This window comes from Corythoichthys intestinalis, chromosome 1 (assembly GCF_030265065.1).
Source record: "Corythoichthys intestinalis isolate RoL2023-P3 chromosome 1, ASM3026506v1, whole genome shotgun sequence".
Classification (NCBI taxonomy): domain Eukaryota; kingdom Metazoa; phylum Chordata; class Actinopteri; order Syngnathiformes; family Syngnathidae; genus Corythoichthys; species Corythoichthys intestinalis.
Genome location: NC_080395.1, coordinates 21,440,464 through 21,468,431, shown reverse-complemented (window position 1 = coordinate 21,468,431; position 27,968 = coordinate 21,440,464). Strand labels below are relative to the sequence as shown.

Below are 27,968 nucleotides of genomic sequence, written 5' to 3'. Positions count from 1 at the left end.
GGAATCGTTAACGGAATCGTTAAGGCTTTTTCATTGTGATGTTGAGGCCTCAAAACACTAGGAACCGGTTTAGAATTGGAATCGGATTTCGATTCCCATCCCCAGTAAATACCACTATTGCATGTGAACCCCCCCTCAATTCGTATTTTCTACTGGAAAACTGGTATTTTATTCGTTATTATTATTATTATTATTAGTTTATTTTATTAATAGTCTCGAGTTTCCGAGATGGGTCGACCATTTACTTTTCAAAATGGCAGCGCGTGAACAAAAAGTTGTGTATGGTAAGATTCCTTACACATCGTTTTAAAAAAAAAGATACAGTATATCGTCAATTTGTACTTTTTTTTTTTTTTTTTTAACGCCATCATCAAAACATCGTGTACACATTTATAAAACTTTATTTATTTATTTATTTTTTTAACCAAGTGGTTGCTAAAATGTTCATTTGCAACCGAAAACCTACAGTTTGCCTTTTGATGCAATCTCTTCTTCTTGTAGTTGATGAAGTAATAGGTCTATTACCCTTTTTCCCAACAAATCTAAATGAAATCTGTGTCTGCTATGTTTTTTTTCTTTTTTTTTTTTTTGCTAAAGCACATGAACAGGACATACTCGTAACTAACAATTAGCAAGTAGTAAGGATTATCTTTCCCATAGCATGTGAAGGCAACATTACACATTACAGGTAGTGGCAGAGAGTCACACAATGTGCATGTCAAAAGAACAATACAATCGGATTCAGCTGGGGCCATGAAATTGCGAATTGAACTTGAATCTCTTTACTTCGACTTCATGTATACAGATCAAATCCTATTCACTCAATTAGATTGATTTCAATTGGACTGAGGAAAACTACCCATGTAAACGTACCTTTTTCTTGGAATATGTACTGTAATAATACAATTGTTAGCAATAAACCACAGAAGAGAAAAACTTTTCCAGCATGCTCTATCTTAGCCTTGCAAGCAAGACGGTAATTCTTGATTCATTAATTCATCATGCAGTACCGTCTTGCAAATCTCAACTGCACTACCAATTCCCCGGTCATTTGATGTTTGAGCCCATCAGTAAAAAGAGGCGGGAGGAGCAGACATAACCAAGAAGCGACTATCTGCTTGAATACTTTGGTGGAATGCAAAGCGAATGCAAAACTCGATTAAAAATTTTAATCGTTTGACAGCCCTAGTTTTAACCCCTTGTACGGACTCCATTTTAAAAGCTGGAAAACGACTTTGAAGCACAAGTTGACAATTTATTCCAAGTCAACAGCAATCAGACAGCAAGGCAAAAAAGCAAACAGACCCAGACGAAGCGGAAGGCTGGATCCAGGGTCACCATATCACAGGTCAACAAAAGATTCCCGAGAAAAATAGCCACGATTTGTTAACTATTCAGTCTTTTAAAGGCTCTGGTTAGGCGGGCTGTGGTCCAGAAGAAGGGTGTGTTTGGGCGTTTTTTAGGGTTATTGTCTGTTGTGGATTGGGCAGGAGCGTTTGGGCATTATTATTGCCAGGGCAACGAGAGCTGAGGATTTTGCCAGGCTCAGCGCCACGAGAGTGTTGGTTGTCAACTTCTCAGAGGTTCCTCCATTATCAGATGATCCTTATGTGAGGAGAGGATGTCGTTTCATTGTTCTGGACTCTCCATTGTTGGTTACCAGAAGAGCTGATGGTGGAATTTGGTGGTCCGGCTGTCTTGGCCATCCCCTGCTTGTCTCGCTCCGTCAGCGTCAATCTCGCTCAGTCAGCTGCATGACGCATGTTGGGCTTCCGTAGTCAGCAGGCATCCTACAGTTGTTATCGCCCTTATCTGCCCGGTGTCTTGGCCCTGCAAATTCCAATCACTCCAACTCCACTCATACTTTATATACCATATTGGCCGGAATATAAGACGGTGTTTTTTGCATTGAAATAAGAATGAAAAAGAAGGGGTCGTCTTATATTCGTGGTCTAGACAATATACCCATTCGTGACGCTAGATGGCGCCAGATATCATTGAAGCGATGTTCTGTCATGACAGATCTCAGCTACTCTCCCCATTCACGACGCGAGATGGCACCAGATATCATTTACGCGATGTTCTGTCATGACAGATCTCAGCTACTCTCAAGTTTAACCAGTTTGCATTATTTTATTGCAATGTTTCTCCGTATTAAGATCTGTTTCAAGACTACAGTAACAGTTAGACTTCACTTTGATGGTTAATGCAGTTATTGCAATGTTGTTGTTTTATCACAATAGATTGGTTTATTTACATATCAAAAACCAGAAGCCATTCATTTACGAATTTGATTGCTTTTTAGTTTACATATTTAAATGTTTAGATATTAAGATTTGAACGAGGCAAAATAATGCTTTTCCTCTCAATTATATTGTTATAATTATTCGTTTCAGTTGTACTGTAATTATTTTCTGTATAAAAATTAATTTAGTGATCAAAAAGTATTTTTTCAAACTTGAGTCTTGAAAAAGAGGGGGTCGTCTTATAATCAGGGCCGTCTTATATTCGGGCCAATACGTTATATTCTACTTGATTTCTTAAACTATGATTTTAATGCTATTTATTTTATATTGGGTGTGTTAGAGTAATACAAACAGTCAAACAGTAAATATGGGAAAGGATACTATTCCCTTCACACATCATCTTGAAAGAAATTGCCCTGCTCAGTTGCCCTGCAGTTATTCTTGATCCCAGCCACCTTTCACAATAAGAACAAACAGGCACTAAAAATAATCCAGACTGTTAAAAAAACTTTCCATGGCACGCTCAGTCATAAATATTGGTAGTACATGATTAATGCAATCACTTTGCGCAACAAAATAAACAAAACAAAACAAGTACACGACACGCTCTGCAATGCACGCATCATATGATTTAATGTGATTCTTTCTCCCAGCAGTTATTCATGTTAATATCTACCTCACAAAACAGAAATATGCAGAACAACTAGAAATAAGCAGAGAGTAAAAATGGCAGGCTGTTTTATGCCATGTACTGTATTTGACATATAAAATGACGCACTTGTTTCTCACGCCATTTATTATTAGTAACCGCTACCTTGCATTACAGGAACAAGATTGGACGAGAAATAAGGCATAGAGTCCGTAAAGTTGCAGCAATCCTGTGTCGTATTAGTGCAGCCCAAAACAAGCAGACAAACACCTTCAAATCCTGCTTTCTGCTTCTCCCTGCAGCTTTGTCATTTTAGATTACATCTTCAATCATTCAAGTGCACACACACGTTTCAATGATTCAAAGCCTTCAAGACACTTTTGTGTTTCTCCTCTTTAGTTTTATTGTATTTTTTCGTTTTGCAGTTCAAATATTTTCTGTTTATGTGTATGACTCAGCTATGCTCCCCTTTATACTGCATGTATCTACTCCACTTAGCTCTGATTCTCATAAATAATTGGAACGGGAAATGATAGCCGGTATGACCTTATCCATTTTGATATGTTCTCTACTAGGCACTGTTTTATTCCTAGTGTTGTATTTACACTACGTAATGGATTGCCATGGAAATTCAATTCCAAATATAGCACACATAGTTACAGCGAGGAAAGTCATGAGGTGGTCTGACATTTTCATCATAGGTGCTTTTCCACTGTGAAAGACATAATCTTAAAATAAATAAATAAATACAACTTTAAATCACAATGTATACTTGAGTTGATTTGGATTATACAGCTGTCAGGGAGTGGTTCAAGTTTGAACTCTGAGACAAGTATCAACCAATAGCTCAAATAAGAGAAAGAATCAAACCCAGCCAAGGATTGTCTGCTTCAAAGACTTTATAAACAAGATATATATCAAGGGTACAAATGTTGTGTTTCAGCCTGGAGTTGTGACCGCGCATGAGTACAATGAGGCAAAGAGAGCCAAGTTCCTTTATACTATAGAAAGGGCGTTACCCAAGGATGCTTACTGTGAAACAGAAGTGAATCTTATTACAGCCCAACCTGGGGATTTTCCACAGAAAAACATCTTGAGTTACGACCTTGGGAACTTAGCCGTAGCTGGTACAAGAGGGAGTAAAATCAGATGAGGCAGTCCACAGAAACTCTTTGTATTATGTTCAAAGAAATAGATAGAGCACACGAGCATGAATGGATACTGTCACAGCACAAATGATTATCGTTTCACAGAAGTTATGTGTTTTATAAGCATGAATAAAATATTCTTTCACAACAGCTACAGATAAGTATTTGAACACCTGAGAAAATCAATGTTAATATTTGGTAAAGTAGCCATTGTTTGCTATTACAGAGGTCAAAAGTTATGTGTAACTTTTCACCCGGTTTGCACAAACTGCAGCAAGGATTTTGCACAACTCCTCCACACAGGTCAGTCAGGTTTCTGGGCTGTGGCTGGGAAACAGAGTTTGAGCTTCCTCCAAAGATTTTCTACTGGGTTTCGGTCTGGAGACTGGCTACGCCCCTCCAGAACCTTGATAGGCTTCTTACAAAGCCACTGCTTGGATATCTTGGCTGTGTGCTTCGGGTCATTGCCATGTAGGAAGCTCCAATCATCACCCATTTTCAATGCTCTAACTGAGGGAAGGAGGTTGTTACCCAAAACCTCGCAACTCATGGCCCCGGTCATCCTCTCCTTAATAAAGTGCAGTCATCCAGTACCATATAAAGAAAAACACCCTGAAAGCACGATGCTACCACCCCCATGTTTCACAGTAGGGATGGTGTTCCTAGGATGGTACTCATCATTCTCCTTCCTGCAAACATGGCGAGTGAAATTAAGACCAAAAAGTTCCATTTTGGTCTCATCTGACCACATGGCTTTCTCCCATGACTCCTCTGGATCATCCAAATTGTCATTGGCAAACTTAAGACGGACCTGTAAATGTGATGGTTTAAGCAGGGGAACCTTCATGACTTCTCTGTGTATAACCTTGGAAACAGTGGACCCAGCTCCTTTCAGGTCATTGGCCAGCTCCATAGCTCCTCCTGTGTAGTTCTTTGCAAATTCCTCACCTTTCTTTACTCATTTGTTCCCAAAAACGTATAATTATGTTCTATTTTTAATTGTTTCAGTGTCCCAAAGACGTATTTATACATCTTTTACGTTTTTTTTCACAAGAGACATCTCTAGGTTCTTATTCAACTTAACTCCAAAGCATAACGCTGAAAATCAATTTTAAAGCAATAAAACTCGCCACTGGAGGGCAGTAGCACATTTGGTAAGACCAGCAACCCGATTCAACGGAACGAACGGCTGTGCCGCACGGCCGGGGCGCAGGCGGAAGACCGAATGGACTTCCAGGATGCCAGGCGGCGGACAACCGAGCAGAACAACCGGGAGGACGCCCGGGATGCCAGGTGCTGGATGACCGAGCAGAACGAACGGGACCACCAGTGCAGCGGACGATGCCGTTCAGTCGGTGCTGCTCGCCGAGCAGAGACAGGCGGCGATGAGGGAAAAGTTTACCCCGTCTGTCGCGGCCAAAACAGCATCATCTCTCAGTTAGTTATGTGTAAATAAATTGTTACATTCCTATCAAAAGCTCTATTTGTCTTGTTGTTTATGTTATTTTGTAAAAGGAAAACATTATTCAGATGTTTGGGATATAACTAAAGCAAAAAATAGCTGTGTTAAAGTCAAAGTTTGAAATGTATGTGTTTACAAAAAGCTCAATTTCTCTGTTTTTTTCATCAGAAATTGGAAAATTGCTCAAACTAAGCTATTTTCTAATGCTGATTTCTAAAGAATGGAAAAAGATATGAACTAAGTTTTTTCCTGCTGAAAGAAGAGAGTCTTATCTTTCTTTTGGTGGGTTCCATGTTTATATAGCAATAGAACAGAATTTTCTGTGGGCCTTGCAAAATCAGTCAAAATCCAGTAAAAAGGCCGGGAGCGAACGGGGTTGCACCGGTGAAAATGGTTGGGAGTGAATGAGTTAAGATTATTGAGACACAACGAGGCGAGATCTTGCATGGAGCCCCAGTCCGAGGGAGTTAAACATAACTGGTGATCTTCTTCCCTTTTCTAATAATTGCTCCATCAGTGAATCTTGTTTCATCAAACTGTTTGGCAATTGCCCCCTAACTTTTTCCAGCCCTGTGTAGGTCTATAATTCGGTCTCTGATTTCTTTGGACAGCTCTTTGGTCTTGCCCATTTTAGTTATTGGAACTGATTTTATGGGGTGGATAGGTGTTTCTGTGCAGCTTTATAAGTGGAGGGGAGTTGGACTTTTTAAAGGTGACTAACAGGTTTATGCTGGTTTAAGCAGGGGAACCTTCCATGCCATGCGTGATTTTAAACCATAACGTCTTGGTGTATTACCAACAGTAACCTTGGAAATGGTGGTCCCAGTTCCTTTCAGGTCATGGACCAGCTCCTCCTGATTCCTCACAATTTTTAAGGATCATTGAGACCCTACGATCGAGATCTTGCATGGAGCCCCAATCTGAAGGAGATTGACAGTCATGTTTAGCTTCTTCCATTTTCTAATAATTGCTCCAATGGTGGGTCTTATATCACCAAGCTGCTTGGCAATTGCCCTGTAACTCTTTCCAGCCTTGTAGAGGTCTACAATTCTGTCTCTGATGTCTTTGGGAAGCTCTTTGGGGTGTATGGGGTGGACAGGTGTTTATATGCAGCTAGCCGCCTCAAACAGGTCAAAAAGTCAGACTCAAAAAGTTACCTCCCTCCATTTAGGATAATTATATATTATATGGATTATATTATATCTATATATTTTATATTTATAATATTTAGGAGAATTAGAGTGGAGGTGAGTTAGAGAGGAGTTTTAAAGGCAACGAACAGGTCTTTGAGGCTCACAGTTCTAGCTAATAGACAGTTGTTTAAATTCTTATTTGCAGCAGTATAATACAAAATAAATGGTTAAAAAATCATACATTGTTGTCTCTCACAGTGGACAAGCACCTATCATGAAAATTTCAACGCTGCCCATCATTTCTAAGTCGGAGAATTTGCAAAATCGCAGGGTGTTGAAATACATATTTTCCGCACTGTATAAGCACTTATAACGTGCCACTTGCAATTCTGATTCTTCACCGTAACCTTAATATCCATTAAAAATATATCTAAAAACAAAAAAATGTGCTATAAAACACATTTAAAATTAGTAGTACACAGGTTTTTACGAATACTCTAGTTCAGACCCGTGTATCTTTCTCTGTCAAAATTGCAGTCGATGATAAAGTATCTTTAATGAAAGGAAGACTCATGCCTCTGAATATTTTTATTCATCCAGGTAATTTAATTCTCTAGGCATTGAATTGATTGCCATACTGGAGTGTTCTACTTGGCTGTAAATACGTTTCGGCTCTCAAATGAGCAGGCTTCATCAACTCATGCAACAATTGATCTTAGTATAGCATTAGCTGCCTGTTTTGATGTGGAAACTCTGCTATATAGCATCCAATTAGAAAGCGGACCAGTATTTTAAGGTTTCTAAAAAATTGCATTAATTTTGATACGGCCTCTCTTTCATGGTTTTTTATGGCTTCGCATGGGCTTGGAATGTTGGGGATCAACTTTTTTCCTCTGATTTTGTTACAGGTGTCCTTTATCCAGAACCTTGTGTTCTGCGTAGAGAGAGCTTACCGAGTGCCAGACTATGGCATGTGGGAGCGAGGCAGCAAGTATAACAATGGCAGCACTGAGCTGCATTCAAGGTCAGTTGGATTTTTTCCATTTTTGGGCTCAGAAACTTAAATAAGTTAAAGTGCCTATGACACCAAAAATAATGTGTATTTCTTATTTCACGCGGTATTTTATGCTCCTGAGTGAATGGGCCGCTTGGATGTGTGTGGAAGCGAACGTATTATTTTGAATAGAATAGAATAGAATAGAATAGAATAGAATAGAATAGAATAGAATAGAATAGAATAGAATAGAATACAATACCTTTATTGTCATTACACAAAGTGTCATGAGATTTAAAGCTGCCCCATGGAGTGCACACATGCACAAAAAATGGATTAAAAAGTATGTACACAATAAAAAAACAATTAAAAAGACTTGTAATAGTGGTACTCTTGCACTATAGGTAAGGTGACATGTGATACCAGCAGTCAGTAATAAATATTGTTTATTAACAGTGCAAAAAAAACAGATTTCTTCAAATTTAATTTTTTAATCCCACGCCATGAAAATAAGGGATTTCCGGCTTCAGTCTCGGGTTTACGACGAATGCGAATGTGACGTCACCTGGGTCAGCATTTAACAATACAGCATTGCTTCATAGCATGCAGATGGACTGCAGATTCAGCTGATTTTGCGGATTAATTTGTTTATTTTTCGCATTACGCCAGCCAAACTGCTGCAGGGTTTTGTAGCTGCACCTGGGAGAGGGGTGTGAGCCTTTTCGGGTTTTAAAATGTTCCCGTTCACCCCGAGATCGGTCAAAACAGGTTGCGACAACTGTGGGACGATTGGACTTACGAGGAAGTGAGGAAACATCGTGTTTTGTATTATGTCGAATCCTGGGATCATGGTACACGTTTTAATGCTCCTTGTCCACCGTGAATGCCACTCGGCCGATGACCGACGGCTTGTCGCACCCCCGCCGGGAGAGCGCTATACTCGGCTTATTGCCATCTTCATGTGCCGGGTGTTCTGTCAAATTGCAACTTTGTGTTAACAATGGCCACGAATACAGCGATTACAAAGTAAACACTACAAACTTTCTTTAAATAAAGGAATATTTACTTACATTTCATCATGGACGGACATGTAGAAAAGTCTTTAAGTCTTCGCCGTGTTTTTAAGCATTATTTACGCCATATTCGTGTTGACCATGTGGCAGCCATTTGCGCCTCCGATGTCGGCCGGTTTGTCCGGCGGTCATTCTCTAGCTGCTTCCCAGGCAAACAAGCTCTCCTTCCCGCAGCAGGAGAACTATGAGCTGTAACTTGCTTGCCACTGGGCGGGTTGCCGATCAGCGAAGACAATCGACAACCCCTCCACCGCGTGATATGATCCGGGGTTGTTTTGTGTGATTTTTCGCTTCGAAAAGCGAAAATAACACTTTGAGACGTCGCTCGGTTCAGGTTAGCATGTCGGCTAGCTGTCATGCCTCCTGGTTTGTTTACACTCTCCGAAGCCGGGGCAGGGAAATGACAAAAGCCGACTAACTCCTGTGGCATAAAATATCAGGAGGTGCCAAGAAGTCGACAGTTTCGACCATTATGGAGTAATTTTGCCATGTCCTACTGATTAAATGCATTTTTATTATTTCATATTCCATTTACCACAAGACTGTTATGTGTCATGACCATACCATTTATTCACCAATTGGGGAAAAATACTTTGATAAAAAGAATATCCTGTAAAAATATTGTAGTAGATAGATTGAAACAATGACATTTTGCTGCTCTTTTCGTCACATTTTCCCCGTTCTGAATAATTCCCCCTCAATGGGCCGAATTCTAAATCATAAATTCATGACCCTGCCGACGTCATTCTCCATTTAGGCAGATTAAAATGGCAGATTAAAAAACTAATTTCACATCATCTGCGCTTTGCCAAATTGTTGTATATAGTCGAATCGTCTCAAAATATGTTTCTAATTCACATAATAATGCTATTTAAGACTTTTTTATCCTGTCATACGCACTTTAAACATTATAAATGTTTAGGATCTATGAGTCAAAAAAATTTGGGTGATGTTGACATTTTACAACGCTCCCCTCTGGTCTTTTTTTATTTTTATTTTTATGTTTTTGGGGAAACACAACAGTAGCGCATTGTGAGTGTAGAAATCAGTTGCTGTTAATAAAGTTCAAATTTAAAATGTTGTTCTGTGCAGCTCTGTCGGCCTGGCCAAGGCTGCTCTGGAGGCTATCAATGGATTTAACCTGTTTGGAAACCAGGTATGCCCTATTTCGTTGAGTTGATACGTGTATTATATTATACAGTGCCTTGCAAAAGTATTCGGCCCCCTTGAACCTTGCAACCTTTCGCCACATTTCAGGCTTCAAACATAAAGATATAAAATTTTAATTTTTTGTCAAGAATCAACAACAAGTGGGACACAATCGTGAAGTGGAACAAAATTTATTGGATAATTTAAACTTTAACAAATACAAAACTGAAAAGTGGGGCGTGCAATATTATTCGGCCCCCTTGCGTTAATACTTTGTAGCGCCACCTTTTGCTCCAATTACAGCTGCAAGTCGCTTGGGGTATGTTTCTATCAGTTTTGCACATCGAGAGACTGACATTCTTGCCCATTCTTCCTTGCAAAACAGCTCGAGCTCAGTGAGGTTGGATGTAGAGTGTTTGTGAACAGCAGTCTTTAGCTCTTTCCACAGATTCTCGATTGGATTCAGGTCTGGACTTTGACTTGGCCATTCTAACACCTGGATATGTTTATTTTTTAACCATTCCATTGTAGATTTGGCTTTATGTTTTGGATCATTGTCCTGTTGGAAGATAAATCTCCGTCCCAGTCTCAGGTCTTGTGCAGATACCAACAGGTTTTCTTCCAGAATGTTCCTGTATTTGGCTGCATCCATCTTCCCGTCAATTTTAACCATCTTCCCTGTCCCTGCTGAAGAAAAGCAGGCCCAAACCATGATGCTGCCACCACCATGTTTGACAGTGGGGATGGTGTGTTCAGGGTGATGAGCTGTGTTGCTTTTACGCCAAACATATCGTTTTGCATTGTGGCCAAAAAGTTCCATTTTGGCTTCATCTGACCAGAGCACCTTCTTCCGCATGTTTGGTGTGTCTCCCAGGTGGCTTGTGGCAAACTTTAAACGAGACTTTTTTATGGATATCTTTGAGAAATGGCTTTCTTCTTGCCACTCTTCCATAAAGGCCAGATTTGTGCAGTGTACGACTGATTGTTGTCCTATGGACAGACTCTCCCACCTCAGCTGTAGATCTCTGCAGTTCATCCAGAGTGATCATGGGCCTCTTGGCTACATCTCTGATCAGTTTTCTCCTTGTTTGAGAAGAAAGTTTGGAAGGACGGCCGGGTCTTGGTAGATTTGCAGTGGTCTGATGCCCCTTCCATTTCGATATGATGGCTTACACAGTGCTCCTTGAGATGTTTAAAGCTTGGGAAATCTTTTTGTATCCAGATCCGGCTTTAAACTTCTCCACAACAGTATCTCGGACCTGCCTGGTGTGTTCCTTGGTTTTCATAATGCTCTCTGCACTTTAAACAGAACCCTGAGACTATCACAGAGCAGGTGCATTTATACGGAGACTTGATTACACACAGGTGGATTCTATTTATCATCATCGGTCATTTAGGACAACATTGGATCATTCAGAGATCCTCACTGAACTTCTGGAGTGAGTTTGCTGCACTGAAAGTAAAGGGGCCGAATAATATTGCACGCCCCACTTTTCAGTTTTTTATTTGTTAAAAAAGTTGAAATTATCCAATAAATGTTGTTCCACTTCACGATTGTGTCCCACTTGTTGTTGATTCTTGACAAAAAAATTAAATTTCATATCTTTATGTTTGAAGCCTGAATTGTGGCAAAAGGTTGCAAGATTCAAGGGGGCCGAATACTTTTGCAAGGCACTGTATTTATATCATATTTTATGTACCTGTATTGTATCATGATACTGTGTTTACTAGCATATACACCACTAATAATACCATATTTGTGCCATATTTAATAGTCTGATCACAGACAAAAAAAAAGAATCAGTTCATGGTTTCTGTATTAATAATGTCTATCAGGGCTGATTTCCCAGTTGGCTGTCTCACAGCTGCGGGTGATATCATCACATTTCAATATGCCTTGCGAATTTGTCATTTTCCCATTTTTCTTTGTGTGACATGAATGTGAGGCGAGGTGTTTCATTTTTTGTATTCTTTTTTTGTCAACTTTTTGTTTTCTTGTCGTTATAAAAATTGATCTGAGGCAAATGCGTGAGAAACATCATTTAAACGTCATTTAATCCAGTCTAACAGTCACTGCAATGACATGTTACACATAGCTTATTACAAATATTACAAATACAGTATGTAACCAATGATTAATAAAATGATGACTATTTTTTTGTCCTTACAGAGGATGCAATTATAAATGACTTACAAATGGATTCATGAAATCAATGCAAAATCTTTCAATGCATAGAAAAATGCTAATTTTATTTGGCATATTTTTACAATATATCACTATCGTCTATAAATGAAATAGATTTAAAATATATGAAATATAGGTTTTGATTTGAATATTAAAACAACATTTTATTTCTGTTATTAATAATAAATGTAATTAATGTAACAAGTAATTTCGTGAAATCAAATCTAAAAATTGTGTAAAATCATTTTGCTAATATGTTTTCATTTTATTGAAAATATAAAAGAAATGTTGCTCATTGTAATTGTATGCAACTAAACAATCATTGATATGGAAATAATACTGTATATTAAAAATCAAATGCAAAACATTTAAAGCAACACTAGGTATGTTTTTTTTTTTTTAACCTTTATAAAATATTTTTATAACATCTGTGATGATATGCCGACTGACAACTAGTTGAGTGACAACTCTTTTATATCTTGAGGGGGTCTGTATTGCTTTCGCCGGCACTAATTAACTTTGACGGGGGTGGCAGGAACCCTGCCACACAAAAAAAACTACAAATGTGCTGACTGCTTTACGCATATGTCACTTCCCCCTTTCACCTACATCCCCCTTTTAGCCACACGGTTGCTAACCGTCATATGCTATTGTTTAGCCACAACTGGATTCATTACCTTATTACCATTCATCCTTCACACAGCTGCTGGAAACAGAAAATGTTGTTTAATCCATCCACGCAGTCTTCCTTTAGGCAAAACACTACTGCTTTTGTCCACCGGCGTCGCTAAAATCGACCAAAACTGAGAAGTTACATAGTGTTGCTTTAAATATACACATTTAAAGATAGCGTATTGGCCCAAATATTAGACAGTGTTTTTTGCATTGAAATAAGACTGAAAAAGAGGGGGTTGTCTTATATTCGCGGTCTAGACATTATACCCATTCACGACACTAGATGGCGCCAGATATCATTGAAGCGATGTTCTGTTATGACAGATCTCAGCTACTCTCCCCATTCACGACACTAGATGGCGCCAGATATCATTGAAGCGATGTTCTGTCATGACAGTTCTCAGTTACTAGTTTGACCAGTTTGCATTATTTTATTGCAATGTTTCTCCGTATTAAGATTTGTTTCAAGACTACAGTTACAGTTCGACTTAACTTTGTTAGTTAATGCAGTTATTGCAAGTTTGTTGTTTTATCACAATAGATTGGTTTATTTACATTTCATAAACCAGAAGCCATTCATTTACGAATGTGATTGCACTTTAGTTTACATATTTAAATGTTCAGATATTAAGATTTGAATGAGGCAAAATAATATGCTTTTCCTCTCTCAAATATATTGTGATAAATCATTTGTTTCGGATGTACTGTAATTATTTTCTTTGTAAAAATTAATTTGGTGTTTAAAAAGTCTTTTTTCAAACTTGAGTCATGAAAAAGAGGGGGTCGTCTTATAATCAGGGCTGTCTTATATTCGGGCCAATACTTTATATTCTGCCTTGGCTTGATCTGAACAACTAATTGAGGCTGAGGCACATTTTTTGCTCCCAGTTCCTCAATCAACAGTGTTGACCCATAATCCCTTGCTCTTTGCATACCTCACCAATTTGACTAAAAGCCCTCTCCGTCCAACTCATTTTTTTTTCCGGATAGAAGTAGAAAATAGAGCGTGTAGGCAATAATCATCCATAATGCATTTGTGCTTACATTAGAAAGTGCTTAGCAGGTGGAGGGAGAAAGATGTTTTTTTTTTTCCAAACGTTTGACCACTCGCTAAGTAAAAAGCATCGATGGTGGGACGTTTAAGTGCATGGGATGTTTTTGAACGATTGGATGACTCTTGACTTGCTGTTGTTGGAGCACTCCCACGCTTCACATCATGTCGGGTCGTGTTTAAATAAGTGTGTCTGTCTGTACGAGTGTGTCTTTCTGTATGTGGGTGTGGGTGTCTATGTGTGTGCATGTAAGCATGTGTGTGCGTTTGGATATCCTTTGGTGCTCATGTTTGTGCGTGTGTGTTCAGGGTTGCTCCTGGTCGGTGATCTTTGTGGATCTGGACGCCCACAACCGAAACAGGCAAACGTTGTGTTCACTGCTGCCACGAGAGTCACGCTCTCATGTGAGTGCACCCACATTGTTCCTCTGACCACCCACTAATGTTCATGTGGGAGGGAAAATAAAATGTGGATAATTTCTAGTTGCTGTGTTTATTTCTGATCTTTGGTGTGTTTTTCCTACTAAACAGTGGGGCAAATAAGTATTTAGTCAACCACTAATTGTGCAAGTTCTCCCACTTGAAAATATTAGAGAGGCCTGTAATTGTCAACATGGGTAAACCTCAACCATTAGAGACGGAATGTGGGGAAAAAAACCCAGAAAATCACATTTTTTTATTGTTAAAGAATTTATTTCCAAATCAAGGTGGAAAATAAGTATTTGGTCAATACCAAAAGTTCATCTCAATACTTTCTTATGTACCCTTTGTTGGCAATAACGGAGGCCAAATGTTTTCTGTAACTCTTCACAAGCTTTTCACACAGTGTTGCTGTTATTTTGGCCCATTCCTCCATGCAGATCTCCTCTAGAGCAGTGATGTTATGGGGCTGTCGTTGGGCAACACGGACTTTCAACTCCCTCCACAGATTTTCTATGGGGTTGAGATCTGGAGACTGGCTAGGCCACTCCAGAACCTTGAAATGCTTCTTACGAAGCCACTCCTTTGTTGCCCTGGCTGTGTGTTTGGGATCATTGTCATGCTGAAAGACCCAGCCATGCCTCATCTTCAATGCCCTTGCTGATGGAAGACGATTTTCACTCCAAATCTCTCGATAGATGGCCCCATTCATTCTTTCCTTTACACAGATGAGTTGTCCTCGTCCCTTTGCAGAAAAACGGCTCCAAAGCATGATGTTTCCACCCCATGCTTCACAGTGGGTATGGTGTTCTTCAGATGCAATTCAGTATTCTTTCTCCTCCAAACACTAGAACCTGTGTTACTACCAAAATTTTTTATTTTGGTTTCATATGACCATAACACATTCTCCCAGTCCTCTTCTGGATCATCCAAATGCTCTCTAGCGGACCGCAGATGGGTCTGGACGTGTACTTTCTTCAGCAGAGGGACACGTCTGGCAGTGCAGGATTTAAGTCCCTGGCGGCGCATTGTGTTACTGATAGTAGCCTTTGTTATTGTGGTCCCAGCTCTCTGTAGGTCATTCACTAGGTTCCCACGTGTGGTTCTTGGATTTTTGCTCACCGTTCTTGTTATCATTTTGACACCACGGGGCGAGATCTTGCATGGAGCCCCAGACCGAGGGAGATTATCAGTGGTGTTGTATGTCTTCCTTTTTCTAATTGCTCCCACAGTTGATTTCTTTACACCAAGTGTTTTACCTATTGAAGATTCAGTCTTCCCAGCCTGGTGCAGGTCTACAATTTTGTCTCTGGTGTCCTTCGACAGCTCTTTGATCTTGGCCATAGTGGAGTTTGGAGTGTGACTGACTGAGATTGTGGACAGGTGTCTTTTATACCGATAAAAAGTTAAAACAGGTGCCATTAATACATGTAACGAGTGGAACCTCGTTAGACCTCGTTAGAAGAAGTTAGACCCATTTGACAGCCAGAAATCATGGTTGTTTTTAGGTGACCAAATACTTATTTTCCACTCTAATTTGGAAGTAAATTCTTTGAAAATCAAACAATGTGATTTTCTGTTTTTTGTTTCCACATTCTGTCTCATGGTTGAGGTTTACCCATGTTGACAATTACAGGCCTTTCTAATCTTTTCAAGTAGGAGAACTTGCACAATTGGTGGTTGACTAAAAACATATTTGCCCCACTGTATATTGGTATAGGATTTTGGAGTTGGACAACATCTGGATATCAGTTATTTTTCAAATAGTCATTATCGGGCAACTCTTGTGATTATTTATTATGAATCGTAGTTTATCTAAGTGTGCCCGTTTGGCTTACTAATAGTTTATTAAAAGAAAGTTGTAACCCACCTTCATCCTGTAGTCAGATGGGATATGCTCCAGCACCATGTGATCCTCTTTAAGATAAGCATTGCAGATGATACTCTTTGGGCTGTTTCTTGATGTTCAATTTATTTCTATTGAGCTCGCTCATTATCATTTCCTAATGTCGAGAGACTTTGACATCTGTGTCTAGTTCAAAAGAATAGGGTTCTCAATGCAAGATTCATAGCAAAGTGGGAGTGTGGAGGACCACTGATAAGAAAACATGTATAGAAAAAGGAGTGCACAGGGACTGTAGATTTAACAACTAAATGGACTTTGTGGAGATACGGATGGTCTCTGAGGCGCTATTAATTAGCAGATGTTCAACTCAGTTTATGAACTCTCCCCTCTGAGATGAAACCTGGTGCATTTTAGCTCAGAATGGACGCTAAAAAAGCTCAAGTGCTTCCCTTCGGAGGCGTCCTCGCTTCCCTTTTTGAAGCAGCTGTGATCTTAATCCCATCTTCTTCCTCCTTCTCCTCATCCTCTTCCCTCCCGTCAGATTTGAAATGGAAGCCTTGTGACGACGGCTATGAGAGGTTAATTGCGCACATCAGACTAACGTCAAGATGTCAGCGGGTGTCTGGAACTCAGCACGGTGCCTCGGCGCTATAAAATGTAGGTTGGAGAAGAAGAAGAAGGAAAAATCCCAAGAAATAACTAAAATATAAGTATGACTTCTGGACCCCTTGGCCTGTGAAGGAGGATTGGAATTCAATATTCCATCTGGCGACACCTTCGACCACCAGCCTTCGGGAATGGATAGACATGATCCACCAGGGAGAACCGTGGCTTTTTTTTCTCTGACGATAAGCTGTAGTTAAGTGTAGAAAAAACACTCCTGGGATGAATCTATAGGATTCCATGACACTGGTCACAATAATCAGAAGGACTAGAACTGATCCATAGGGTTTAACAACCTGTCCAAACCTTAATCGTTTGGCAAAAAAAAAAAAAAAATGTCGTTTTGTTTTTCAGAATACAGACGCAGCTTTACTGCCCACCATCAGCTACCCGGCTTTTGCTGTGGATGACGATGCTCTCTACAGTCAGACACTGGACAAAATCGTCCGCAAGTTGCGTGGCAAGTACGGCTTCAAGCGCTTCCTCCGTGATGGATACCGTACCTCCAATGAGGACAAGGATCGTCGATACTACAAACCTGCCGAAATGAAGGTAGGACTTCCATCGTTTTGTCTTTTATAACTGGATTAACATTGAATTATAATTACATTGTAGTTGTCGTGGGAAATAACTCCCAAAAGACTCATTTGTTAACACTTAACACTTCCAAACAAGGTTTGAAACCTTAATTTTAACACTAATTTTAAAATCCTCAACATAAACTTTTTTTAAACTCTAATCTCACTTGAACGTCTTCATTTCATTTCCTGGTTTGAACACTGTTTTGTTTTTTTGTTTTTTTATAAGTTTAAAACATACACACTTTATTTTGAGAACCTACTTGGTTTGGAACCATTTGACTCGTGGCTTGAAAACCTCATTAGAAACTCTAAACTTGAGCCCTTATTTGGCATTATTAACCATTTTTCGAAAGCCTAATTTAAAGCCATACATTCAAAACCCAACCAGATATATGCAAGGGTGAAAGTGGCTAGAATTTCTTCCCGGAACTCCCCGACGTGAAGGTCGTAATGGAGCCAGAAATTGTATTTATTTATTTATTTATTTATTTATTTATTTTTTCTTTCATTTTTTGGGGGTGGGTCAAACCTCTTAAACTACTGAAATGCAAAGAAAACTGTTTTAGCACAGTTTTTTCTATAACACATACAAAAACTGATTTTCATTCAAAATTGTATCTTTTCAGTGATTTGCAAAATAAACGTTAACAAAAACAGCAATAACCCCAACCTTCATCTCCTAATTTTAATTTTCCCTCATTTCCTCACATACTAAATGCCAAATCTCAATTTTAACTACTTAAGAACATATGACGTATGTTAAATTTGAAGTTAATGTAAACATTTACTTTTTGTTTTTTTTTTAATAATAAAGATAGAGGTAACATACATTCAGAAAAATAAGTACAAATGACTTATATTATGCAGCGTGTAATGGAATATATTTTGAAGATCGCGCCAACATTGACTTTTTTAAATCATAAGGAAAGGAATAAGTAGCCTAACATAAATGAACAAATATAAGTCCAAAGTGCATATTGACAGCTAAGATGTTTTGAACCTCCCCATCAGAGCAAATAAAACTAAATATGAAAAAAATAAACCTCCTCAACTCTTTCGTTGCTCTTAAAAATTTGATCCATATATGTTGCATTGCCCTTTTTTTGTCGCATTAATTCAACAATAATTTTGCTTTTTTTGCTGTTCCAGAAAACATGCACATTTGAACCAATCAGAGCTATCCCTCTCTGTTGATCACGTCACGCTACACAAGCACTTTATTATGTTTGTTGTTAACACTTGTGTATGTAAATCTGATGTTGGTTGATTGTTTTCTTCTTGGAGATGAAATGCATGTGTGGCAGTTTAGCATATATATATATATATATATATATATATATATATAATATACATATAATTTTTTTTTACATAGCGTTTTGACAGTTGCCGTCATATTTTCGGAATCAAAGCACTGTGTACCGGAACAGCATTCCGGCTCTGAATCTTATACCGGAACAGCATTCCGGCCCTGAATCTTATACCAGAACTGCGTTCCTGACCGTTCTGGCCTTCTTTCACCCCTGGATATATTGAAAACACAGACAAGACTGAAAAAGCAGTTTCTTTGCACTCCTCTTTAAAGTAAACTGCTGTATTTTAGGCCAAAACAACTTTTCTGTTTGATAGAACCATATGTCTATATGCTGCCATAGCAGATTCATGGCGCATTAAGCCCCTGAACTATTTTTAATTTGTCCGTTTTACCCTGGAAACCCCCGTTTACAGACATCGCGCAACTGTTTTGGTTTCAACCTAGCCATAAGAAGAAGGTAAGTAATCGTATTTGTTATTTGAAATGTATGTCATTTTTAGCTTGGAATCATTAATTGATGTCTAATATATCTTTAAAAAAAAAAAAAAAAAAAAGGAATCATTAATTGATGTCTAATATGTCTTAAAAAAAAAAAAAAAAAAAAAGACTAAAAAATTATTCACTCGCATATTTTAAACTTTTAAACAAATTACGTCAAAATGAAAAAATTAGCATCTGTAAAAAAGTCACGGATTTCTACCTCATAACTATCGCTTAGTTGTATTTTTTTCGTTACTGTCGCATTTACCCCAATATTTTAGATGATAAATAATCATCTCAAACAATGAAAAATTGGAAAAAAAAACATTTAAAAAGTTAACTATATGAAAATGAAAATCTCGACCACTCCTTGATGTCTGCGATTTCTGCATCACGACCCTTGTTATATTACCATGTTTCACCCGTAAAATCCACCAAAAATCCAGCTGTGGCCATTCACAGCTGTGTCTTGACACTCGGTAATACATGCTAAATGGAGTTTTTGGATCGAAACAAGGTAAGTACGCGATAATATCGCGTTAAAATCATAGCGTCTTTAATTCTGCTCTCGCGTGCTCTCACCCCCAGTCAGGGTTTTGCTGTTAATTTTTTTTTTTTTTTTAAATGCCCCCCTGTTCAAAATTTGATGTATCACACATGCATATCGGACAATTTTGAAATTTGGCCAAATTAGGGGTTTTAGAGCGGAATTTCAAGTCACCTGAGTGTTTTCCGCCATATACATATTCAATATGCAGCCATTTATGTAACGTGGATGAATGACTTAAGGGCATAGGTTTGGTCTCAACATTGGTAGAGGCAATATAACAGCATAACCTGCATTTACACTTTTTGCTCGGGACGGGACATTAATAAGACCAAACAAATTATTGAACAGGGTCGGAGCCTTTTTTACAAATATGAACCCAATTAATTGATATGTGAAATGATCAGAGCAAACTAAATCTGTATTGACTTATACTAACTTTTATATGAATTGGTTCACGTGATACAACGTTCGATTCAAACCTTTGTTTTCAAAAACTACTAAAGAAATATTTTGAAGGGCAAGTCCCCTTTATTTAAAAAAATGGGGAGCTATCCAAGAATGGGTCCATTCCTGGGGGACATGGGAGCACCCCTAGAGTCAAACTAAAGTATTGTAATATAGAAGTGATTTGGGAAAAAAAAGAAATCCAAGGACGGATCTACATCTTGAGGCATCCAAGTCTACCCCAAGACTTGAACCAAAGTACTCTCATGATATTCTGATGTGTGATTTCATTTCACAGATTTTTTTTTTTCATGTCAGTTCATGTTCATGTCCCTCTTAAGTGAACGCATTCTTGGGACTTGCACTCTAAAGCCACCGCATTGCATTACCGTAATGCGCATAATGCAAACAATGATCCGTATGAGGGACGGCTAGCTTGATTTTGTTGTTCCTTGTGAAAGCTGGCTTGACTACAATAGTTTTGCAAGTTAGCAAGTTCACACAGATTAATGCTATGCTAACTCTGATACAGGTCGGACTTTTAGTAGCGCAAACATTGACGTCTTTTTACATTACTTACAGTTGCTTGTGCTGGCCGCCCAAAAAATAATATCCCTCCTACTCGAAGGGTTTGGAGGAGGGGTTGGGGGGTCAAGTTATCAGCTAATCAAACGTGAGTTTGAGGGGGGGGGAAAACGGCACATTCAGCAAGTGAAAAAGGGATAAATGTAAATCTGAACATTATAAAAATAATTCACTTAATAATGGTAGGGTCTATTCTATCCTTACAACATATGTGATACATATCTAAATCACGCATATAACTGAACTCATTATATAATGCTAATAAGGTGGCTTAAAAGTTGGAGGAGACAGTTTGAGCATCCTGAAATCTGGTAGTATTATGTACCTACCGTCCCTATGCAAACCTACACTCTTGGAATGACTGCCTACATGCTAAATGCATTGAGTTTTGCTTTATTATTGTCTCCCATTTGAAGTGCTGTGCTGTGCTGCTATCTTGCGACATCACTGTGCATTTGCATACTCCTTTAGGATGGAAGTTTCAATTATTCATGGATTTTTACTTATCACAGCAGGGTTCCCTCCTTATCCCACATAAATAGCAGGGTTTCGCTTTAGTGCATTCAAAATCTATCCAATTTATTCATTATTCTACTTTTTTTGCAGAAATATTAGTAACCCTACAAGAGACAATATGGTCCTGAAGCAGTGTCAAACTGTGTCGATTAAAAATGAAGTTGTCATCATTTACAAGGGGCAGCAGCTGAAGTGCCAAATCCCCTTAAGAGTTCCACAGAAATCAGTCTCAAGCTTGGATCTTCTGTCTCTCAGCCTGTCACCTTTGTCTGTTTATGGTCTCCTCTTGCATCCTCCTCCATTCGAGATGACCGCCCAAACACATTTCAAATACACACACATGGCTGAACCTTCACACTAGGAAGTCACATTAGAAGAGAATAGGCACTTTAAAAGACATTTTCTGTGTTATTGCATGAATGGGGGATGTTTGTATAATTTTACATAGTGAAACAGCCAATACTGTATATATTAGGTGTTCTACCAAGGGCGTATGTTTGGTCCAAGGGCATAGATTTGCATAGGGACGGTCGGGACAAAACACCAGCAACTTTTCAGGATGCTCAAATGGTCCCCACCAACTTTTAAGCTTCCTTATTTTTGATATATAATGACTTCAGTTATATAGGTCATTTACATTGTCTTCCCATATGTTTTAACTCATTTGCTCCCCAAAACTTATAAATACGTTCTATTTTTAATTGTTTCAGTGTCCCAAGACGTATTTATACGTCTTTTACATTTTTTTTCACAAGAGACATCTCTGGGTTCTGATTCAATTTAGCTCCAAAGCCCAACGCTGAAAATCCATTTTAAAGCAATAAAACTGGCCACTGGAGAGCAGGAGCGCATTTGGTAAGACCCGCAACCCGATTCAACGGAACAAACGGCCGTGCCGCATGGCCGGGGCGCCGGCGGAAGACTGAATGGATATCCAGGATGCCAGGCGGCCGACGACCGAGCAGAACAACCGGGAGGACGCCCGGGATAATAATGATAATAATAATACATCAAACTTGTATAGCGCTTTTTTGGACACTCAAAGACGCTTTACAGAACATAACACATAGACAGAATTAAGAGTTGGGAAAAGCTAGTTTGAACAGGTGGGTTTTTATGAGTGATTTGAAGTTTTGTAATGAGTCCAAGTTCCTGATGGGTTTTGGGAGTGAGTCCTAGAGTGAGGGAGCAGCAGCGGCGAAGGCTCGGTCCCCCAAGGTTCGGAGCTTAGTGCGAGTGATGGGTGTGAGGAGATTGGAGTCGGAAGAACGTAGGCGGCGGGATGGACAGTGCTGTTGTAGAAGGTCAGTGAGGTAGGAAAGGGCCAGGTTATGGAGAGACTTGTAGGTGAGGAGGAGGAGTTTGTACTGAATCCGGTATTAGATTGGAAGCCAGTGAAGTTGTTGGAGGATGGGGGTGATGTGCTCTCTGGAGCGGGTGTGGGTGAGGAGGCGGACGGCAGAATTCTGGACGTATTGCCAGGCGCTGGACGACTGAGCAGAACGACCGGGACCACCAGTGCAGCGGACGATGCCGTTAAGTCGGTGCTGCTCGCCGAGCAGAGACAGGCGGCGATGAGGGAAAAGTTTACCCCGTCTGTCGCGGCCAAAACTGCATCATCTCTCAGTTATGTGTAAATAAATTGTTACTTTGCTATCAAAAGCTCTATTTGTCTTGTTGTTTATGTTATTTTGTAAAAGGAAAACATTATTCAGATGTTTGGGATGTAACTAAAGCAAAAAAATAGCTGTGTAAAAGTCAAAGTTATGTTTGAAATGTATGCTTTCAAAAAAAGCTCAATTTCTCTGTTTTTTCATCAGATATTGGAAAATTGATCAAACTAAGCTATTTTCTAATATTGATTTCTAAAGAATCTATTCTAAAGGTATGAACTAACTTTTTTTCCTGCTGAAAGAAGAGAGCCTAATCTTTTTTTGGTGGGTTCCTTGTTTATATCGCAATATTACCTAATTTTCTGTGGGCCTTGCAAAATCAGTCAAAATCCAGTAAAACAGCCAGGAGTGAAGGGGGTTGCACCGGTGAAAATGGCTGGGAGTGAATGAGTTAATTGTTGTAACTGACCCCAGCATTATTTATGAAGTGAATTATTTTCATTATGTTCAGACCTACATGTACTAGTACCTATTTTCACTTGCTAAATATGCCAGTCCATTTTTTTCCCTCCTAAACGCACACTTTTTTGGCTGATGACTTGACCCCCACTCCTCCTAAACACACACAGACATTAGATATTAGGGATATTAGATGTTTTTTTTTTTTTTTTTTTTTTTTGAGCCAGAAGCAGCCATTGTAAGAAATGTAAAAAGACGTCAATGTTGTAGAAGTGGGGAATGCACCACTAATGTTGCTACTGAAAGTCTGACCTGTCTGACCTACAGTACTCAATTTGGACATTTAGGAATGTGCATTTTTTCATAGGGGTGTACTCACTTTTGTTGCCAGGGGTTTAGATAATAATGGCTATATTTTGAATTATTTTGAGGGGAAAATAAATGAACTGTATTATATAAGCTGCACACAGAATACTTTTCATTGTGTCAAAGCTTCATTTTGTCAGTGATGTCCCATGAAAAGATAAACCGTTTTTTTTCGGACTATAAGTCACACCTGAGTATAAGTCACACCAGCCATAAAATGCCCAACGAAGATAAAAAAACATATATAAGTCGCACTGGAGTAGAAGTCCCATTTTTGGGGGAAATTTACTTGATAAAATCCAACACATAGAGCAGATATGTCATCTTGAAAGGCAATTTAATATGAAAATACAGTAGAGAACAACTAGCTGAATAAGTGTACAGTATGATAATGTTACATGATGCATGAACAACGAAATGCGAATATACCAGGACGCTACGGCTCGGTCCTGGCTATACAGCGAGCTAAACTCCCAAATGACGATGCTGGACGTCCGTATAATTTGCTGACTTTATTTTGGCCGTGGTTATAAAACCATCATTTGTAGAGTGATAGTAAAAATAGAAGTAATACAAATCAGTTACGTCCTCGATACCAAACAGGTTCGCATCAATGTAAATAAATGATAATTAGCTGCTATTACAGCAATGACACAAACGGTTGGCATGCGTTCGCTAGCATTAGCACATCGTTCAAACAACCACACAACTGGCTCTAAGTGTCCGATCGCGAGTGGAAAACACACAACAACAACAGACAACATGATACACACAGGCATTGCCTCTGTGGAGATATTTTACAAACATAAACAATGAATGTAGGTTCGCAGCCGTGTTTCTCTCTCTCTCTCGCCCACTCGCTCAGACGCTGCATAGCTGTCTGTCTTCTTCTGGCATGTGAGCGCTCTTCTTTGCGTAAACAAGTGCGAGTGTGCCCCCACTTGGGCGTGAAAGCACCACAAACTAAAAGCATGCATTTCAATATAAAAAAGTCAATAATAGAATTGAACTTCCATTGCCAAAGGCAGAACGCGAATGTGGCCATCGCTATTAAGAGTTATTGAGATAACTATAGCATAAAGAACATGCTAACAAGTTTACCAAACCGTCAGTGTCACTCCAAAACACCAAATTAACTTGTGAAATGATATCATAATGTGTTAATAATTTCACACATACAGTGGGGCAAATAAGTATTTAGTCAACCACTAATTTGCAAGTGCTCCCACTTGAAAATATTAAAGAGGCCTGTAACTGTCAACATTTGTAAACCTCAACCATGGGAGACAGAATGTGGGGAAAAAAAAAAAAACAGGAAATCACATTGTTTGATTTTTAAAGAATTTATTTGCAAATCATGGTGGAAAATAAGTATTTGGTCAATACCAAAAGTTCATCTCAATACTTTGTTATGTACCCTTTGTTGGCAATAACGGAGGCCAAACGTTTTCTGTAACTAACTCTTCACAAGCTTTTCACACACTGTTGCTGGTATTTTGGCCAATTCCTCCATGCAGATCTCCTCTACAGCAGTGATGTTTTGGGGCTGTCGTTGGGCAACACGGACTTTCAACTCCCTCCACAGATTTTCTATCGGTTTGAGATTCTGGAGACTGGCTAGGCCACTCCAGGACCTGGAAGTACTTCTTACGACGCCACTCCTTTGTTGCCCTGGCTGTGTGTTTGGGATCATTGTCATGCTGAAAGACCCAGCCACGTCTCATCTTCAATGCCCTTGCTGATGGAAGGAGATTTTCACTCAAAATCTCTCGATACATGCCCCAAATTCATTCTTTCCTTTACACAGATCAGTCGTCCTGGTCCCTTTGCAGAAAAACAGCCCCAAAGCATGATGTTTCCACCCCCATGCTTCACAGTGGGTATGGTGTTCTTCGGATGCAATTCAGTATTCTTTCTCCTCCAAACACGAGAACCTGTGTTTCTAACAAAAAGTTCTATTTTGGTTTCATCTGACCATAACGCATTCTCCCAGTCCTCTTCTGGATCATCCAAATGCTCTCTAGCGAACCGCAGACAGGCCTAGACGCTTCAGCAGGGGGACACGTCTGGCAGTGCAGGATTTGAGTCCCTGACGGCGCATTGTGTTACTGATAGTAGTCTTTGTTACTTTGGTCCCAGCTCTCTGTATGTCATTCACTCGGTCCGCCCTTGTGGTTCTGGGATTTTTGCTCACCGTTCTTGTTATCATTTTTGACGCCATGGGGTGAGATATTGCATGGAGCCTCAGATCGAGGGAGATTATCAGCGGTCTTTTATGTCTTCCATTTTCTAATAATTGCTCCCACAGTTGATTTCTTTACACCAAGCGTTTTACCTATTGCAGATTCAGTCTTCCCAACCTGGTGCAGGTCTACAATTTTGTCTCTGGTGTCCTTCGACAGCTCTTTGGTCGTGGCCATAGTGGAGTTTGGAGTGTGACTGACTGAGGTTGTGGACATGTGTCTTTTATACCGATATTGAGTTAAAACAAGTGCAATTAATACAGGTAATGAGTGGAGCCTCGTTAGACCTCCTTAGAAGAAGTTAGACCTCTTTGTCAGCCAGAAATCTTGCTTGTTTGTAGGTAACCAAATACTTATTTTCCACTCTAATTTGGAAATAAATTCTTTAAAAATCAAACAATGTGATTTTCTGTTTTTTCCCCCCCCCCACATTCTGTCTCTCACAGTTGAGGTTTACCCATGTTGACAGTCACAGGCCTCTCTAATCTTTTCAAGTAGGAGACCTTGCACAATTGGTGGTTGACTACATACTTATTTGCCCCACTGTAAGTCGCTCCTGAGTATAAGTCACACCCCCAGCCAAACTATAAAAAAAAGAAAATGCGACTTATAGTCCGAAAAATACGGTACTTAAATATCTGCAGAAATGCGAGGGGTGTACTCACTTTTGTGATACACTATATAATGCAAATAAGGTTGCTTAAAGTTGATGGGGACAATTTGAACATCCTGAAAAGTTGGTAGTGTTTTATATCCCTACCGTACCTATCCAAACCTATACCCTTGTGTTCTACGTTGAGCCTTGTGGCTAAATACTGGTCTTGTCCTTCGAAATGTCAGCTATCAGCCACTTGGAAGTGGATCCTCTAACCTGACTGAAATGAAAAAGCAATATAACCTTTCTTCCATCTGTCTTTTTGTGTCTCCTGGCAGCTCTTTGATGGGATCGAGTGTGAGTTTCCCATATTCTTCATCTTCATGATGATTGACGGTAAGCCTCCTTGCAACAATACCTTGAGTGTCTCACAGGCAGCCCGGGGCTCAAGCCGAATGACTTTGATTCTATTGAATCCAAGATTTTAGAGGACTTAACAAAGTGTGAAATTTAGTGAATGGCCTGAAAATAAATGTAAAAGTTCTCAAAAGAAATGTAATTGAAAGGATTATGATTCCCTTTCTTGAACCCACTGGCATTTAGGTTTAATAGATGGATGATGAATAAAATGATATTTTGATGCTGACATTTTATTTCGTCGACAAGAATAATCGAAAAACATGAATTCAAATTCAAATACTTGTGTTTGTTTGTTGTAGGGGTGTTCAGAGGGAACCATGCTCAGGTGAAAGAGTACCAGGACCTCCTTGAGCCCATCATCTTTCAGTCTTACGAGGGCAAGTACTAACACTACAATCATCGCGTGACACAAGTCATCAGAAAAAATCGTATTTGCTGACCTCATGACTCAGTGATTGGGCTTTCACTCTAGGCCACGCTGTAGTCCCCAAGTACTACTACGTGCCTGCCGACTTTGTAGAGGCCGAGCAAAAGCAGCATGGTAGCCAAAAGCGCTTCCCTAGCAACTCAGGACGTGACGGCAAGCTTTTCTTATGGGGTCAAGCCCTCTACAACATTGCTAAGCTGTTAGGTAAGACAAAGATACAGTGGGGCAAATAAGTATTTAGTCAACCACCAATTGTTCAAGTTCTCCTACTTGAAAAGATTAGCGAGGCCTGTAATTGTCAACATGGTTAAACCTCAACCGTGAGAGACAGAATGTGGGAAAAAAAAACTGAAAATCACATTGTTTGATTTTTAAAGAATTTATTTCCAAATTAGAGTGGGAAATAGGTATTTGGTCACCTACAAACAAGCAAGATTTCTGGCTTTCAAAGAGGTCTAACTTCTTCTAACGAGGTCTAACGAGGCTCCACTCGTTACCTGTATTAATGGCACCTGTTTTAACTCATTATCAGTATAAAAGACACCTGTCCAAAACCTCAGTCAGTCACACTCCAAACTCCACTATGGCCAAGATCAAAGAGCTGTCGAAGGACACCGGAGCCAAAATTGTAGACCTGCACCAGGCTGGGAAGACTGAATCTGCAATAGGTAAAACGCTTGGTG

At 39.3% G+C, this 27,968-nt stretch overlaps 1 protein-coding gene across 3 annotated transcripts in view; it reads left to right on the top strand.

Moving 5' to 3' along the window:
* Positions 1–27,968, top strand: part of phkb (phosphorylase kinase, beta) — a 199,506-nt gene that overhangs the window by 54,365 nt on the left and 117,173 nt on the right. For all 3 annotated transcript variants that reach the window (XM_057831354.1, XM_057831348.1, XM_057831364.1), the window contains 7 exons: positions 7,547–7,662; positions 9,798–9,861; positions 14,075–14,170; positions 17,049–17,246; positions 26,777–26,834; positions 27,158–27,235; positions 27,331–27,489. In XM_057831354.1, coding sequence (XP_057687337.1) covers positions 7,547–7,662; positions 9,798–9,861; positions 14,075–14,170; positions 17,049–17,246; positions 26,777–26,834; positions 27,158–27,235; positions 27,331–27,489 — 769 coding nt within the window. The remainder of the gene's footprint in view (positions 1–7,546; positions 7,663–9,797; positions 9,862–14,074; positions 14,171–17,048; positions 17,247–26,776; positions 26,835–27,157; positions 27,236–27,330; positions 27,490–27,968) is intronic.